Source organism: Heterodontus francisci, chromosome 46 (assembly GCF_036365525.1).
Source record: "Heterodontus francisci isolate sHetFra1 chromosome 46, sHetFra1.hap1, whole genome shotgun sequence".
Classification (NCBI taxonomy): Eukaryota; Metazoa; Chordata; class Chondrichthyes; order Heterodontiformes; family Heterodontidae; genus Heterodontus; species Heterodontus francisci.
Window position 1 is genome coordinate 12,235,284 of NC_090416.1, and position 16,418 is coordinate 12,251,701.

General features: G+C 49.6%; 1 protein-coding gene across 4 annotated transcripts in view; it reads left to right on the top strand.

Moving 5' to 3' along the window:
- Positions 1-16,418, top strand: part of LOC137356763 (ceramide synthase 2-like) — a 35,488-nt gene that overhangs the window by 12,143 nt on the left and 6,927 nt on the right. Inside the window, exons 1-6 of one of the 4 annotated variants that reach the window (XM_068022520.1) lie at positions 2,575-2,666; positions 7,556-7,729; positions 8,635-8,752; positions 9,869-9,987; positions 11,556-11,613; positions 15,997-16,047. In XM_068022520.1, the coding sequence (XP_067878621.1) occupies positions 2,629-2,666; positions 7,556-7,729; positions 8,635-8,752; positions 9,869-9,987; positions 11,556-11,613; positions 15,997-16,047 (558 nt within the window). In that variant the 5' untranslated portion in view covers positions 2,575-2,628. Of the gene's footprint in view, positions 1-2,574; positions 2,707-3,183; positions 3,596-7,555; positions 7,730-8,634; positions 8,753-9,868; positions 9,988-11,555; positions 11,614-15,996; positions 16,048-16,418 lie in introns of those variants that run through there. The other 3 variants (XM_068022519.1, XM_068022518.1, XM_068022516.1) reach the window with 3 other exon arrangements.

Consider the following 16,418-nt stretch of genomic DNA (forward strand, 5'->3'; position numbering starts at 1 on the left):
GGTGAGCTGCCTTCTTGAACCGCTGCAGTCCGTGTGGGGTAGGTACACCCACAGTGCTGTTAGGGAGGGAGTTCCAGGATTTTGACCCAGTGACAGTGAAGGAACGGCTGATATAGTTCCAAGTCAGGATGGTGTGAGGCTTGGAGGGGAACTTGCAGGAGGGGGGTGGTGTTCCCATGTGTCTGTCTGCTGTCTTTGTCCTTCTAGGTGGTAGAGGTCATGGGTTTGGAAGGTGCTGTCGAAGGAGTCTTGTCATCTTGTAGTCTTGGGGAGCAGTGATGAGGGTAGTTTGGAATGAGATTGAGGTAGGCCTAGATTTATTTCACAAATGACCATCACAGCTAACAGCCAGAGGCACTTATTCTACCAGCAGCGACCACCTGGTGAAAGAATCACCATTAAAACTATTTAATCCTGAGCTTTTCCAGTCCAATCACCAGATCTGATCAGGAATGGTCCCGGAATCTCCATTATCTTTCGAGCTCAGGGCCTCCCAAAGCGCTTTACAGCCAATGAAGTACTTTTTCTGAAGTGCGGTCACTGTTCTAATGTAGGAAACGTGGCAGCCAATGTGTGCACAGCAAGATCCCACAAGCAGCAGTGTGATCAAAGATAAATCTTGGTCCTGGGGCACTGGGGAGAACTCCCGCCACTGCTCTTCCAATCGTGACCATGGGATCTTTTAAACCCAGCTGAGAGGGCAGACGGGGGCCTCGGTCTTTGGTCTCATCCGAAAGATGGCTCCTTCAACAGTGCTGCATTCCCTCGGTACAGGCACTGGGAGCGTCAGCCTAGATTTTCTTCCCTGGTTTCTGGGAGTGGGGCTCATACTCTCGCAGTCTCTCTGACTGACGGGCAAATAATGCCCTGACGGACTGTATATCTCCAGGCTAAAAGCTATAAATCAAGTTTATTAAAAGCCATAAAATTAAAAATGTGCAAAAGCAAACGCAGCAGATTTCAAATAGTTTAGCACAAAAGAGCACTGAATTTCGTACCAGTACTTTAAACCTTTTAAAAAAAAAATAATAATAACACTCAGAGCTCCCATCTGTGAGGGCGACTGTACACGGAATATATGATTCAGAGTCGTGTGGTCTGGCCGATTGCCTGTTGAGAGTTGCCAACTCTGGATGGCAATATTCCTGGAGGTTTTATCACAAGACCTTCCCCCTCTAACTGCCCTGCCCCCTCACATTCCCTCATTGGCCGCTTGACACGTCCTTCCCACGACCAATTGGAAATCAAAACAAACTCTCATCACCCGATGGGCTGATTCTTGATTTGTCAGTCAAACAGCCTTTTCTTTACCAACCTCACAACCAATAAGTCCCAAGTGTTGCTCGGGGTGTTATCTTTATTCTTCATCTCTGTGACTTTTATCGTGGATGGCCGCAGCGTCCTGGAGATTAACCTCCAATTCCTGCAGTCGCAGCCTGAGTTCTGTGGTCGAGTCTCCGGAGTTAGTAGGGTAGGCAGATTGGAGAAGCTGGGGCTGTTCTCCTTAGAGAAGAGAAGGTTGAGAGGAGATTTGATGGAGGTGTTCAAAATCATGAGGGGTCTGGACAGAGTAGATAGAGAGAAACTGTTCCCGTTGGCGGAAGGATTGAGAACCAGAGGACACCGCTTGGCAAAAGGAGCAACAGCGATACGAGGACATTTTTTTTTTAACGCAGCTAATGGTTAGGATTCAAAATGCACTGCCCGAGAGTGTGGTGGGGGGCAGATTGAAAGGGGACTCTGATAAGCACCCGAGAAAATTGGCAGGGCTACGGGACGGGGAAGGCAGGGGGGAGTGGGACGAGCTGAGTTGCTCTTGCAAGGGAGCTAGCACGGACGGCGATGGGCCGACTGGCCGCCTGCTGTGCCGTAGCCATTCCATGAAGCTATTTCCTCTGGTCCGGTGTTGGGGACCTCCAGCAAAAGAGGGCACTTAAAATTGGTGCCAGGCTGTTCGGGGGGGGTGATGTCAGGAAACACTTATTCACACATAGGGGAGTGGGAATGTGGAACTCCACCCCCCACCCCCCAAAAAAAAAGCTGTCTTCCAAACTGAGATGGATAGATTTTTGTTGGGTTAAGGTGATTAAGAGTTACAGAACCAAGGCGGGGAGTTGGAGTTAAGATACAGATCAGCCCTGATCTCATTGAATGGCGGAACAGGCTTGAGGGGCTGAATGGCCTCCAGGTTTGATGGGTGAAGCTTATGAGTTTGCAAGTGAGAATATTGTTGACTGAGCCAAAACGTCGCCCCTTGAGTTGGGGGACTGCTCTGTTTGTTTTTTTTAAAAAAAGGCTTTGATTTGAGACTTGATGAGTCTTGCAATAGAGAGGAGGGCGGGTAGGCCCGACCAAAGCCTGGCTGGGCCGAGGGCCAGCAACTCTCCTGCTTTCCCGAGCTGCAGAGTAGGGATCTCACAGGGGTGAGGCTGGGTTGACAACAGGCCTGAGGGTGAATCACGGGGCTGACTCAGGCTTGAGCTTTCCTCCAGTCAGCCCACCACACTGTGACGGTGGCAGTTGTCAGCCCAGGCCTCTTCCACTGCTTCCCCCACCCCCTCTGTTCCTGCAGCTGAAGGGAATGCTCCGCCCTCACAGGCACACAGCCCGGGGAACCGCAAAACCAGCATGTCGCAACAAGATAGTGTTCATGAGGAATGCAGCCAGTAAGCACGGGAGTATCGAGCTCCAACGGAGATTTTGACGGTGGGGGGGACACTTGATCATCTTGTCAGTTTAGAGGGAGCTTTACTCTGTATCTAACGCCATACTAGATTGGCCTGTTAGCTATGTTAATGATGATCCTCGCCAGGAGCACTGCAGCTAAGGAGTAGCCGAGTTCCTGTGAAGTTATTCTGTCCGTTCCCCTTTTCCCTAGAGAATCCGTCGGTGAGCAGCATCCAGTGGCTTAGACTTGGATGGTGCCTTTAGTTCACCAGAAAGAGGCCAAAGTCTAAACTTTTCCTGGCGGCGCTCGATGGGTTAATGCAGAGTGGGTGATGTAACCCGAGACCTGCCTGCCTTGAGAGGCTCCGTGGTTTCCCGATCCGGCAGCCGACACATTGCAGCGGGACCTCACGGCAACAGCCCTCGGGGAGGGGATATCGTCATCGCTCCTCCTGTCGTAACTGCCCCGCTGACACGCTCTCGGGTGCGGAGGGGGGGGGGGGGGGGTGGGGGGAGGGAAACAGCAATCCGGTGGATTCAAGGAGGCAGCCTGTGCAAAGTGGTCCCCAGGAAGGCAGCTGAATTCACTCCCCAGGGACGAGGGACACAGCGGGATCCCGTTGAAGAAAAGGACTGTAGCCAAACCCTCGCTTCCTTTTTTGTTTTAGATCGTCTTGCCCTTGCGTTTCAAACCTTAACCCACTGCAGGGAAGGCGATGAGCGGCTATCATCTATTGTAATCTCCGTTTACATAACTTCTTCAGAGGTGACAGTAATGCAGAGCAACAGTTAACAGGAGCTGCGTGCCTGAAGGCTTTGTTGTCAACGTTGAAGGCTTTCTGGTCTCCACGGGCTGAGGATTCCTCTTGTGCTGTGACCCGAATCGCATCTGGCACTTCTGTCGGTTCCGAGTGGAACTTGTTTTGTTGTAAGCGGGGATCGGGAAGCTTGGCATTTTATTTTGATTTGTTCGAGGGGCTTGGGCCTCGCTGGCAAGGCCGGAATTTATTGCTCATCCCCAAGCGACAATTCAGTATTTCCTCGGTCACCGTTACCGAGATTAGCTTTATGGTGGGGTTTGAACTTGTGTCTTTGGATCCTCAGTCCGGGCCTCTGGATGACTAGCCCAGTAACATTACCACTATTCTACCGTCCCTGTGACACAATTCCACGACCAGTTCAAGCAGGCGCTTGCATTTCCATCGTGCCTTTCACAACCTCCAAAGTGCTTTACACCCAGTGCAGCGTAGTCACTGTTGTAATGTAGGAAAGTGTAGCCAATTTGTGCACAGCAAGCTCCCAGAAAAAAATACCAATTGAAATAAATGACCAGGCAGTCTGGTGTTTAGTGACTTTGGTTGAGGGATTAATATTGGGCCCCGGGACACCGGGGGCGGGGGGGGGGGGGGACAGCTCCCCCGCACGCCCCTGCTCTTCTTCCAATAGCTTCCGTGGGATCTTCTACATCCACCCGAGAGGGGCAGACGGGGGCCTCGGTTTACGGTTGCATTGGACGTCGCTCAAGTAGTGATGAATGGATCTTTTTCTGACCAGAGGGAAGTATGCAGCGGGGCTGCCCCCCCCCAACCCAGGGGTTAGAATTCGAACCATTGCTTTGCTTGTTTATAAATGACCGGCACTTTGGTACGGGGAGTGCGGTTTCTAAGTTCGCGGATGATCCAAAACCGGGCAATGTAGCGACGGGTGAGTTGGATAGGGGCGGACTTCAGGAGGACATCGACTGCGGAAATGGGGGGAGGTACGGCAGCCGCAGTTTAATGCGGAGAAGTGATCCGCTCTGGGAGAAACCGCTTGGAGCGGAAGTATAATCTAAATGGTTTTCTGAAGGGGATGCAGGAACAGAGGGACCTGCAGATGCATCTTCACAAATCCTCGAAAGTGGCAGGGCAAGTTGACAAGGCGGTTAAGTATGGGATACTTGGCTTTGTCAACATAGTGCACTGAATACAAAATCCAAGGAAGCGTATTTGCCGGGTGATGGTTCTGTAAGATTTGACCTCAACAGTGAAGAGATCCCGAGCTGTGCAGTTCTGCTGAGTAAGAAAGACTTGCATTTCTGTTGCGTCTCCCACGATGATCCGACGTCTCAAAGCGCTTTACAGCCAATGAAGTACTTTTGAAGTGTGGTCACTGTTGTAATGTAGGAAACTCGGCAGCCAATTTGTGCACAGCAAGATCCCACAAACAGGAATGTAATAGCCAGTTAGTCTGGTTTTTTTTTTTGGTGATGTTGGTTGAGGGATAAATATTAGGCCCCAGGACACCGGGGAGAACGCCACCTCCGACAGTGCAGCGCTCCCTCAGCACTGGCACTGGGAATGTCGGCGCCTGGATTATGGGCTGAAGTCTCGTCCCAACTCGGAGGCGAGAGTGCGACCCACGGGCTGACAGGCTGAGGGAGCAAGGCTCAGACTCTGGGGACGTTCGGATACCTGATCTATGGCTGGCAGACTCTTGACCACTTGCCATACACCCAGAACAACACATTTTGGATTTTTGCCGCTAGGGCTGTGCGACCGGCCTCGTTCGTCGGAATTCTGCGGTAATGCCTTGAGCGATCGCTTCTGGGTGCCAGGAGGGCTTGCCACCTCTGACTGGCCGCACTCCTGGCGGTGTTGTCACATGACCTGCCAAGCAGCCCCACCCACCCCTCCACGCTCTCCTGCCATTGGTTGCCCAGCGTGCCCATCATCGCGGTGCCCTGGCCACCCACAGTGCTGTTCGGGAGGGAGTTCCAGGATTTTGACCCAGCGACAGTGAAGGAACGGCCGATATAGTTCCAAGTCAGGATGGTGCGTGGCTTGGAGGGGAACTTGCAGGTGGTGGTGTTCCCATGTATCTGCTGCCCTTGTCCTTCTAGGTGGTAGAGGACGATCTTTGTAATACGGGAATTATTGACTCAGTGTGATTGGGGAAAAGCATTACATTGTGAATGTGCCTGTGTGAGGCGCCCAAAGGCATGTTCCCGCCTCTGAGTCAGAAGATTATGGGGTTCAAGTCCCACTAGAGATTTGAGCCCACAATCCAGGCCGACACTGAAGGAGAGCTGCCCTGTCAGAGGTGCAGTCTTTCAGGATGAGACGTTAAACCGAGACTCCGTCTGCTCCTCTCAGGTGGATGTAAAAGATCCCACGGCCGCTATTGGAAGAAGAGTGGGGGGTGGGGGGCGAGTTCAACCCAGTGTCCTGGAGCCAATACTTATCAGTCATCCGACACCTAAACTTAAATTCTGACGTTATATCACTGCTATTTATGGGAGTGTTACGGCCAGGTGAGGAGGGGGGTCTTAGGTTCCCCTCGTCTTCCTCTTATTTGATCGCAACAGGCTTTATTCCTTTTCAATTGTGGTTGCCAACTCAGTGAGTGTCTTATCTTTTTCCTTTACTGTGATCTTGACGGAACCAATTGGATAGGTTTTCTTGAGTATAAACAAGAAAGGGGTAAGTTTATTATACCTAACCAATCTAACCCCGATTTAAAATGATTTAAAAAAAAAATACACTACACATTCACACGAGAATCTCACACACACAAATAGATTTTCGTGGTTGGATTAAAGTCCAGAATAAATGGAACTTCAAGAACATAGCTTCAGCCGGAGACTGCGTATTTAAGTCCTCAGCTGGTCAAAGTGCACTTTGTGGTTGGCCTGCTTTGCTCAGGGTTTTATTGAAGGCAAGCTGGTAGCTAGGTGGCTCTCTTTCCCCTGGTCTCTGGCTGTTGCATAGTCACAGACCGTTTTCAAACTTGATGTTTTCTGGAGAGAGACAGACACTGAGAAAGGGAAACACGTAGCCTTCTCTCCTTGTCTTCTGTCTGTGTAACAAAATGTTCCAATTTTTCCAGAGATGGATAGACAGTCACATGGTTCTCTCAATCCCCTTTTGTTTTTAATGAGGTCCGACGTCTAAAACCCAGAACTCCTCTTAGGCGGGGTTGTCAGTGTTTACCCCCTGGAGGGAGGTCTCCAATTATGAATGCCTCAAGATAGCTTTGAATGTCCTGCTAATGAGGATGATCTAGTTAGCCAAAACATTGTTCTGGCTGGGCTTCTTGTTGGACTTTTGTCTCCAGTTCGATCTCCTGGTATTTCAGATGCAAACTGCAGTGGCTATCTTGGCTGGTAACTTATTAGAAGTTAACTGTAGGATTTTTTTTTCCCATTAAATGTCTAATATAAGTTTCAAACTGATGAAATTATTATTTTTCATTTGGCTTATGGGATTTTCTTGACTGGGAGCTTGCTGTGCGCAAATTGGCTGCTGCATTTCCTGTATTACAACAGCGGCCACACTTTAAAAAAAAAAAGTACTTAATTGGCTGTAAAGTGCTTCAGGACATTTTGAGGTTGTGAAAGGCCCTATAGAAATGGTTAGCCGGTCTTATTTTGTGTGACCCCCCCCTGACGTTCTTACATAGAATCTACAGTACAGAAACAGGCCATTCGTCCCATCTGCTCTGTGCTGGTGTTTATGCTCCACACGAGCCTCCGCCCGGCCCCTCTTCATTTTACCCTATCAGCATATCTTTCTATTCCTTTCTCCCTCATGTGTTTATCCAGCTTCCCCTTAAATGTATCTCTGCGATTCCCCTCAACCACTCCCTGTGGTAACGAGTTCCACATTATTCTCACCACTCTCTGGGGAAAGAGGTTTCTCCTGAATTCCCCATTGTATTTATTAGTGACTGTCTTATATTGATGGCCCCCCTAGTTCTGGTCTCCCCCCACAAGTGGAAACATCTCTACGTCTACCCTATCGAAACCCTTTCATCATTTTAAAGACCTGTTAGGGCACCCCTAATGTCATTGACCAGGTACAAGGCTGCCTGCACAAATTACTAACCGATGCCCATTTCCCCTTGGCAGGATGTTGCAGACGATATACGATTGTTTCTGGTGGGATCGGCTCTGGCTTCCGTACAACCTGACCTGGTCGGACCTGGAGGATCGCGATGGGCGCGTTTATGCCAAGGCTAGCGACCTCTATGTCACGATACCCTGTGCCTTTGTGTTCATGATTATCCGCTATGTTTTCGAAAGGTAAGGTGCTGGGTCTTGGTGTACCCCATTGTGGAGAACGTTAAATGCTACTCAAGTGGTGGCCCTCTAAATGTGGGTGATACAGTGCCCTGGGCATGGGCTGTTCCTCTCTGGGGCCTTGGGCCTGGCATAATTTATCCATAATGCCTCATGAACCAACCAATCACACCAGGGGACCCATTGAAGCCCATGGCCGGCAAGCTCGCTCCCCGTTGGCCTCAACACCAGGGGGGGTTGCGGGCGCTGTCTTCCGGCTTCAGGGTGGTTTCGTGGCTCTGAGGGCGGAATGAACAGACTCCTACCCAGCACTGCCTCGATGGGCAAGAGGGTGCTCGCGTTTGCGGCCTTCTGTTAGGCCTGAGGTTTCTCGGAGGCCGGGTGAGTGCAAAGTTTAACCAACTGGTGACGACGCTGCTCCAAATACAAAAAAAGAAAATTGCCGAAGATGTCTTCCTTTCTCTTCCTCTGTCCCGCCCTGTTTCCAGGCCGGTGGTTCTGGACTGAGCTTCGCCAATGGAAGCGTTAATAGACTAATGGAGTAACTTACCAATGAAGGCCTTGGAAACAGGCAGTTGAGACGTGGGATCACGGGACAGTTGTTGGAGAAAGTAGGGATTGAGGATGCAATGAGAAGCAAGGTAGTAGATAGGATGGAAACTATCCTGGGGTTGTTGGCCATCATTGGTTAGGAAACCATGGTAACCCTTGTCCAGGGGAACCCAATGATCCTCAGTTGGAATGCCATGATAATCCTTGGTTGAGAACCAATGGGGGCCCAGTGTCTCTCTTTCTAACTGATTGTTCTGACCCTTTTCCCCTGAGCTATCTGTTAATCGGGCAGTTATTGGTCTGGATGCTTCCAGTGTCCATGTTGACTAGTTATCGCGCTCTCTTTCTCTCTCTAGATCTGTAGCCACGTATTTTGCACACAAGCTGGGCATAAAGGAGAAGGTGCGGTTAAAGGTGAAACCCAACCCGATTTTAGAGAAGTCTTTTGCTGCGTCTTCGAAACATCCCAAGCAGGTAGGTCCCGACTGACCATCAGCATCTCTTGCGGGCTTCTTCCTCAAACGTCTCCTTATTCCCTGATTCTGCCGCTGTGTAAACTCCATTTGCGACGTCTTTCCTACTTTTAAAGGGATGATATAAATGCCAGTTGTGCCTGCTGCCCATTTTCCCCCTTGCACCCCACCCCAAGCACCTGGACGTACCTCTGGTTTAAAGAGTTGCCATTACGTTTCCTCATTTGAGGTGAGGAGGGTAGTAACAGACTTCAGGAGGGCATAGATTGGTGAAAGGGGCCGACACGTGGTGGATGAAATTTAACACTGATTCGTTTTGGAGGAAAGAATGAGCAGAGGCGATATGAACTAAATGGTACGATTTTACAGGGGGCGCAGGAACGGAGGCACCTGGGGGTTTATGCGCGCAAATTCTTGAAGACGGCAGGACAATTTGAGAAGGCAGTTTAAAAAAAAAAAATGTGCGATCTTTGGCTTCATACATTGTGGAAGAAAGTACGGGAGTTAAGCTCAACCTTTATAAAACGCTGGTTAGGCCCCAGCTGGAGAACTGGGTCCAATTCCGGGCCCCGCACTTTATGAAGGATGTCGAGGCCTCGGAGAAGGTGCGGAGGGAGATTTACCGGAACGGGAGCAGGGGATGAGGGACTTCAGTTAATGTGGAGAGACTGGGAGAAGCTGGGATTGTTCTCCTTAGAGCAGAGAAGGTTAAGGGGGAGATTTAATCGGGGCGTTCGAAATCGGGAAGGGTTTTGATGGAGTAAATAAGGAGAAACTGTTTCCAGTGGCAGGAGGGTCGGTAACTAGAGGGACACAGATTTAAGATAATTGGTAAACGAACCAGAGGGGCGGAGAGGAGGAGAATTTTTTTTTAACGCAGCGAGTTGTTGTGATCTGGAACGCGCTGCCTGAAAGGGCGGTGGAAGCAGATTCAATAGTAACTTTCAAAAGGGCAATTGGATAAATACTTGAAGGGGAAAAATGTGCAGGGATGTGGGGGAAAGAGGAGGGGGTGGGGGGGGTGGGACTAATTCAAAGAGCCAGCACAGGCATGATGGGCCGAACAGCCTATTTCTGTGCTGTAGGATTCTGTGATTCTAAGTCCGCTTTCTTGCAGACTGAAATCGAGGGCCTGGCTAAGAAATGCAACCTCACTCCGCGGCAGGTGGAGAGATGGTTTCGCCGGAGACGGAATCAGGATCGGCCGAGCGTGCTGAAGAAGTTTCGGGAAGCCTGGTAAGAGAGCGGCACAGGGGCGAGGAGACCGTGAGGTGCCTCTGAAAGCCTTTTACGCTCTAACTGGTTTTCTGCTCCCTCTTGTGAAAGGGCGGCTGGTGGGCTTGGTTGCCGTGGCAACACTTGGTGGATGTGCGATGGCGGCTTTGTTGCTGCCGTGACCTCTGGCGGCCTGTTGTTTTTAGATAAAGAAATTTGAATTCAAACCTAATGGGACTGCTCCGCGGCTGCCCCTACCATCAATTTTTACATCACGCATAGATATTTGAGATACTGGTGTTTTAGACTCTTGAAAGGTTGACGTAAAATTGATCCTTGGCCTTCTCTCCTGGACCCAACTTTGGGTTTGTTGAGAAGACTGAGTATTTATCTTAACCCCCCCCAACCCCGCCCACGCCATGTACCATAACCCTTAGATTGCCCTACCCCAAGATTCCAACTGTGGGTGCCTTTCAGGGAAGCCCCTTGTAGGTGACACCGGCTCACCAGCGCTATCTGGTAACTTTCCAGCCCCTCCGAAGTGGGGAGCCGCTCAATTGTACGAGCAATCGTGAGCAGGCGGCCCATCATCATCATCTTCTCTGGGTTTTGCCAGCGACGCCCACGTCTTGAGATCCAGTATAAAGTGGTTAGGGTACCCCATCTGTCTACAAGTTGGCAGCAGGCCTACTATCCAGGCCTCTTGCGCTGGCCTGTCGGAGCTAACCTAAGTTGACACTCTCTCTCTCCGTTTCCCTCCAATTGTTCCCTCCGCCTCAATGGGAAACTCTCTCTGCCGCACCCTTACTGATTGTCCTCGGAGTGGGGTGAGTGGGCTGCGAATGGTTTGAAGGGCTGGTCACCTTTTCCCTGGGATTGAGCTGTGTACCATTGCTGCTCAGTATTAAGATTTGGACTCTGATTCAGGGTTACACGTCCTTCTGTTCCTGGGAACAGTGGTTCTTTTTAGAGTTATAACGGTACAGAAGGAGGCCATTCGGCCAATCGGAGTATGTGTGTGTGAGTGTGTCACAGTGACACCAGGGGCCATCCTGGAGAGTTGGCAACCCCTGGGGCAATAAGAGGTTTACGTGGAGATTCCGGATTGGAGCCTGGGCCAACTGTTGCAGGAGCTTCCCGGCTTAAGCAGGGGAAGACCGTAATCCTTTTGCAACCCCAGGGCGCCCACCCTCCAACCAGTGAATAACTTTTTTGAAGTGTGGAAATGTAGGACACGCGGCAGCCAATTTGCGCACAGCAAGCTCCCGCAAACAGCCGTGTGATAATGACCCAGATTCCACTTCCCCACCCCCTGCTTCCCCTCTTTTTCCAATAGCAGACGGGGCCTCGGTTTGACGTCTCCTCTGAAAGACGGCGCCTCCGACAGTGCAGCACTCCCTCAGCCTGAAGTGGGATAACGGAGATAGGGAACTCGCCGCGAGGGAGTCTGAGCCACAGGGTGTTGGGGCCGGGGCAGTGTTGAACTCCTGTATAAGAGGGTGCTGGTTAAAATTGGGGTTAGTGTGTAAGTTGTGGTTGTTCACTCTTGGATGTTGCACGTGTTGAGGGGATCTGTACTTTCTTTGCAGTTGGCGATTCACCTTTTACCTTCTTGCTTTCACTGCTGGCATGGCTGTTATAGTGGATGTAAGTATCTACCCAACCCTTATTCTACTGCTCGTGTTGTGGGGGGAGGTGGTGGGGAGGTTACTACGTGCACAGGAGGGCATGACGAGTGTGGCATCACCTCTGCCTCGCAGCCTAGGTCAAAGCTGCCTGGTAACGGATGCCACCAAGATCGGAAGAACCAAGAACCACTTTGGTTCCGTAACATTTAATCCCCTAAATTTATCAATCTCCGTTTGGAAATTTTGAATTGATCACTCCCCCCAGCCTCAATAACTTTTTGGGGAAGAGAGTTCCAGATTTCTACTCTTCTTTTGTGTGAAGATCACCCCCTGAATGGCTAATTTTAAGGTTCTGCCCCCTTGTTCTGTATTTCGTGCCCCCCTCCCTTCCCTCCCCCATTAAGTTTGAGTTGCTGGGAAGTCTGTAGACTGTAGAAGGGAGCATTCTCAGTTTTGAAGTCTAAGTTTCAACGATGTGCTCAATGAGATGTAACAACTGTGGTTGATGATGATGACGAGTACTTGTAAGAGGATTGTAAGTCACAAAATATAAGGGAGGGAGGAAGTCAAGAAAATTACAATCACCAGGGAAGTGGTACTGAACAAATTGTTGGAGCTGCGGGCTGACAAATCCCCAAGTCCTGATGGACTGCATCCTCGGGTGTTAAGAGAAGTGGCTAGTGAGATAGTTGATGCGTTAGTTTTAATTTTCCAAAGTTCCCTAGATTCGGGGAAGGTTCTGTGAGATTGGAAAATAGAGAATGTAACTCCTTTTATTCAAAAAGGGAGGGAGCCATAAAGCAGGAAACTACAGGCCAGTTTGCTTAACATCTGTGTTAATGAAAATGTTAGAAGCTATTATTAAAGATTGTATAGCAGGGCATTTAGAAAAATTCAAGGTAATCAGGCAGAGTCAACATGGATTTGTGAAAGGGAAATCATGTTTAACCAATTTATTGGAGTTCTTTGAGGGAGTTTCATGTGCTGTGGATAAAGGGGAACCGGTGGATGTATTGTACTTAGATTTCCAGAAGGCATTTGAAAAGGTGCCACATCAAAGATTATTGCAGAAAATAAAAGCTCATTGTGTAGGGGGTAACATATTGGCATGGATAGAAGATTGGCTAGCTAACAGGAAACAGAGTAGGCATAAATGGGTCATTTTCTGGTTGCCAAGTTGTAACGAGTGGTGTGCCACAGGGATCAGTGCTGGGGCCTCAACGTTCTACAATTTATATAAATGACTTAGATGAAGGGACCGAAGATATGGTCACTAAATTTGCTGATGACACAAAGATAGGTAGGAAAGTAACTTGTGAAGAGGGGGCTACAAAGGGATATAGATAGGTTACATGAGTGGGCAAAGACCTGGAAAATGGAATATAATGTGGGAAAATGTGAAATTGTCCACTTTGGCAGGAAGAATAAAAAAGAAACATATTATCTAAATGGTGAGAGATTGCAGAGCTCTGAGATGCAGAGGGATCTGGGTGTCCTAGTGCATGAATCGCAAAAGGTTAGTATGCAGGTACAGCACGTAATTAGGAAAGCTAGTAGAATATTATCGTTTATCGCGAGGGGAATTGACTACAAAAGTAGGGAGGTTATGCTTCAGTTATACAGGTGAGACCACATCTGGAGTACTGTGTACAGTACTGGTTTCCTTATTTAAGGAAGGATGTAAATGTGTTGGAGGCTGTTCAGAGAAGGTTTACTAGACTAATACCTGGAATGGGCGGACTGTCTTACGAGGAAAGATTGGACAGGCTAGGCTTGTATCCACTGGAATTTAGAAGAGTAAGCGGCAACTTGATTGAAACATATAAGATCCTGAGGGGTCTTGACAGGGTGGATGTGGAAAGGATGTTTCCCCTTGTGGGAAAATCTAGAACTAGGGGTCACTGTTTAAAAATAAGGAGTTGCCCATTTAAGACAGAGATGAGGAGAAATTTTTTCTCTGAGGGTTGTGAATCTTTGGAATTCTCTACCCCAGAGAGCTGTGTGTGCTCAGTCGTTGAGTATATTCAAGACACTTGGAGTTACTGTGTACATTTGCGGTCGCCATATTATGAAAAAGGATACAGAGGCAGTAGGGAATGACCAGAAGAAAAGCAGAACTGTGAGATTATACCCGTCAGGAAAAGGTAAATAGGATGGGGGCTCCTTTCTCTTTTAAGTGGTTGAGGGGAATAGCAGAAATGCATTTAAGGGGAAGCTGGATAAACACACGAGGGAGAAAGGAATAGAAGGATATGCTGATAGGGTGAGATGAAGAGGGGCCGGGCGGAGGCTCGTGTGGAGCAGAAACACCACAGAGCAGATGGGCCGAATGGCCTGTTTCTGTGCTGTGTAAATCTCCAGGAAAGGACATTGAAGCAGTGTTGGTAATGGAGTACAACAGGCAAGTGTGCGTGTGTCTTTCCCAGCGATTTGAGAGTTAAATTCAGATCGGGAAATCCGATACGGGAGCCTGGCGGTTAGTGCTCCGGGGACCTGTTTGAATGATGGTGGAACCTGGCGTCAGAGATGGGTGCTCGGTCATAAAACCGAGGATGAAGGGAGGAGGAAGAGTACATGGGAGAGGGTTAGTATGGAACAAGGGGGTTGGGGGATGGAAGTGGGGACTGCAGAAAGGCAAGGCCATGAGGCTAAGAGATTCCTGTCCTGGGAAGTGTCTGGATATGGAGGTGAGACATGCCGGTCAGTCCTCCATGTGTGCACAGTAACTCTTTTCTCATTGGATGTCTTCAGTTCCCTTCTGCTTTGGGGCCAATGGTAAACCATGGGGTAAATGCCAAATTGGGCCTTTTTAGTGTCCTGTTGGTCTTCCCTCTTGAGCCTTCAAGGGACACAATTCTGTAGGTGCCCCCCCCCCCCCCCTTCTCTTTACAGGCTATGACTCATGAGTGTGAGCCTCGCTGGTCAGCAAGCCGCTCGACTTGGGCGGGCATCGTGATAGAGTCTGCTGCTTACTTGGTTACAGCAGGAACCCACCGCTCCCCCCCGGCCCCCCCCATCTTCCCCCACCACAGCAGATCTTTCCTCTCCGGACTAGAGGTAGACTGTCCCCATCAAACACTCCCAGGACAGGTACAGCACGGCGGTTAGATACAGAGTAAAGCTCCCTCTACACTGTACCCCATCAAACACTCCCAGGACAGGTACAGCACGGGGATTAGATACAGAGTAAAGCTCCCTCTACACTGTCCCCCATCAAACACTCCCAGGACAGGTACAGCACGGGGTTAGATACAGAGTAAAGCTCCCTCTACAGTGCCCAAGCACGTGCCTGGGTCTCAAACCCAGAAGAATGCCCCTTCCTGTCCACCATGACTTCAGTGTGAGATGGCCAATCTAGTGCATGTGGTAAATAGACTGAGCCAAGACCGGATGGTAAGGACCTTTTAGTCCCCTTCTGGATTAACCCACTGCACCACCCAGTCCCTAGTATTGGTGATTGGTTCTGTGATCTGTTAGATCGATCTCCACTTTGAGTGCACAGAGGCTTCATTACCGGCCGGTTACTAATGGTTCTAAGTCAAACAAGGGCCCGTGCAAAAGGAATGTTTAACTTGGGATAACGTTTGGACTATATATTCCCTGCCCTTTCCCCTCCCCCACCCCGAGGTTGCAGTCTATCCCTCGCATGCTGACTGCAGTACTTCAAGCTCTTGCGGTGCTAGACCCGGGAGCGTTGCAATGGTAGGCCTCGCAACAGGGCCTCCTCGTGCCCTGGGCCTTGGCATCCGCCACACTTTCCAGTGGCAGGGCATCGATTGGGAGCAGGGAGTCTGTGTGGCTTGTTTTTTCGTTTCGCCACTCCTCCCGAATCCAGTTTGGGGAGAAAATAACGAGGCAGTGGTGAGGGATCCATGCAGGGCCCGACCTGCTCTGTGCAGTCCCCACTAGGGCCGTGCCTTTACCCACTATGGTGGGGGCTGGAGGGAGCTTCAAAGCCTTTCTATTGTAGTAAATTAACAGTTTTTATTGAGCTTTGAGGGGGAACTGGAGACGATATGAAGTGTAATAAGTCTGAACGGTTAACCATTAGTTTGCAAGCCCTAAAACTGATAGGGAGGGCTGAGGCCTTTGTTAAAATGGCCGGCCTCGCACCCTGTGATCCCTTAGAGGTTAGTAACAGATTGGCTGTTTTTAATGAGTACTTGGCATAAAATGAGTCTGAAAACCAGCCAACTGCCCTTTAGTTCCTAATAATTGAGCTCCAAGGAACAGTGGTCCCCTGTTCCGCACTGCAGGCTCCATAAAGCAGGGATTCAAAGTGAGAGTTTCTTGAAGGCCCGGTTACCATGTAACGGGGCCTCGTACAACCCAACCCCTTTTCCCCTTTCGTCCCCACTCCGAACTATTCCTTTTAATGCGATTTGCTGTTTCTATGTTTTAGAAACCCTGGTTTTATGACTTGCGAGAAACTTGGAAAGGATTCCCGATACAGGTTGGTAGTATTTCCATTCCTGGAGTTCTATGTTTTGGGAATCGTTTGCCAATTGGACTGAAACACTTTTTTGTTTTCCTTTAATCTGAGGGTTTAAAAAAAAAAATTCTGTCGTGTTTTAATAACGCTGGGATTGTTCTCAGAGCAGAGAAGGTTGAGGCAAGATTTAATCGAGGCGTTCAAAATCATGAAGGGAAAAGGTTTGCAGCGCTATGGGGAAAGAGCGGGGGTGGGGGGGGGAAATGTGGGACTAATGGGATAGCTCTCTTTCAAAGAGCCAGCACAGGCACGATGGACCGAATAGCCTCTTTCTATGCTGAGTTGTAAGAAATTAAGAACCCTGATTTCTATAGCACCTTTCACCGCTGCAA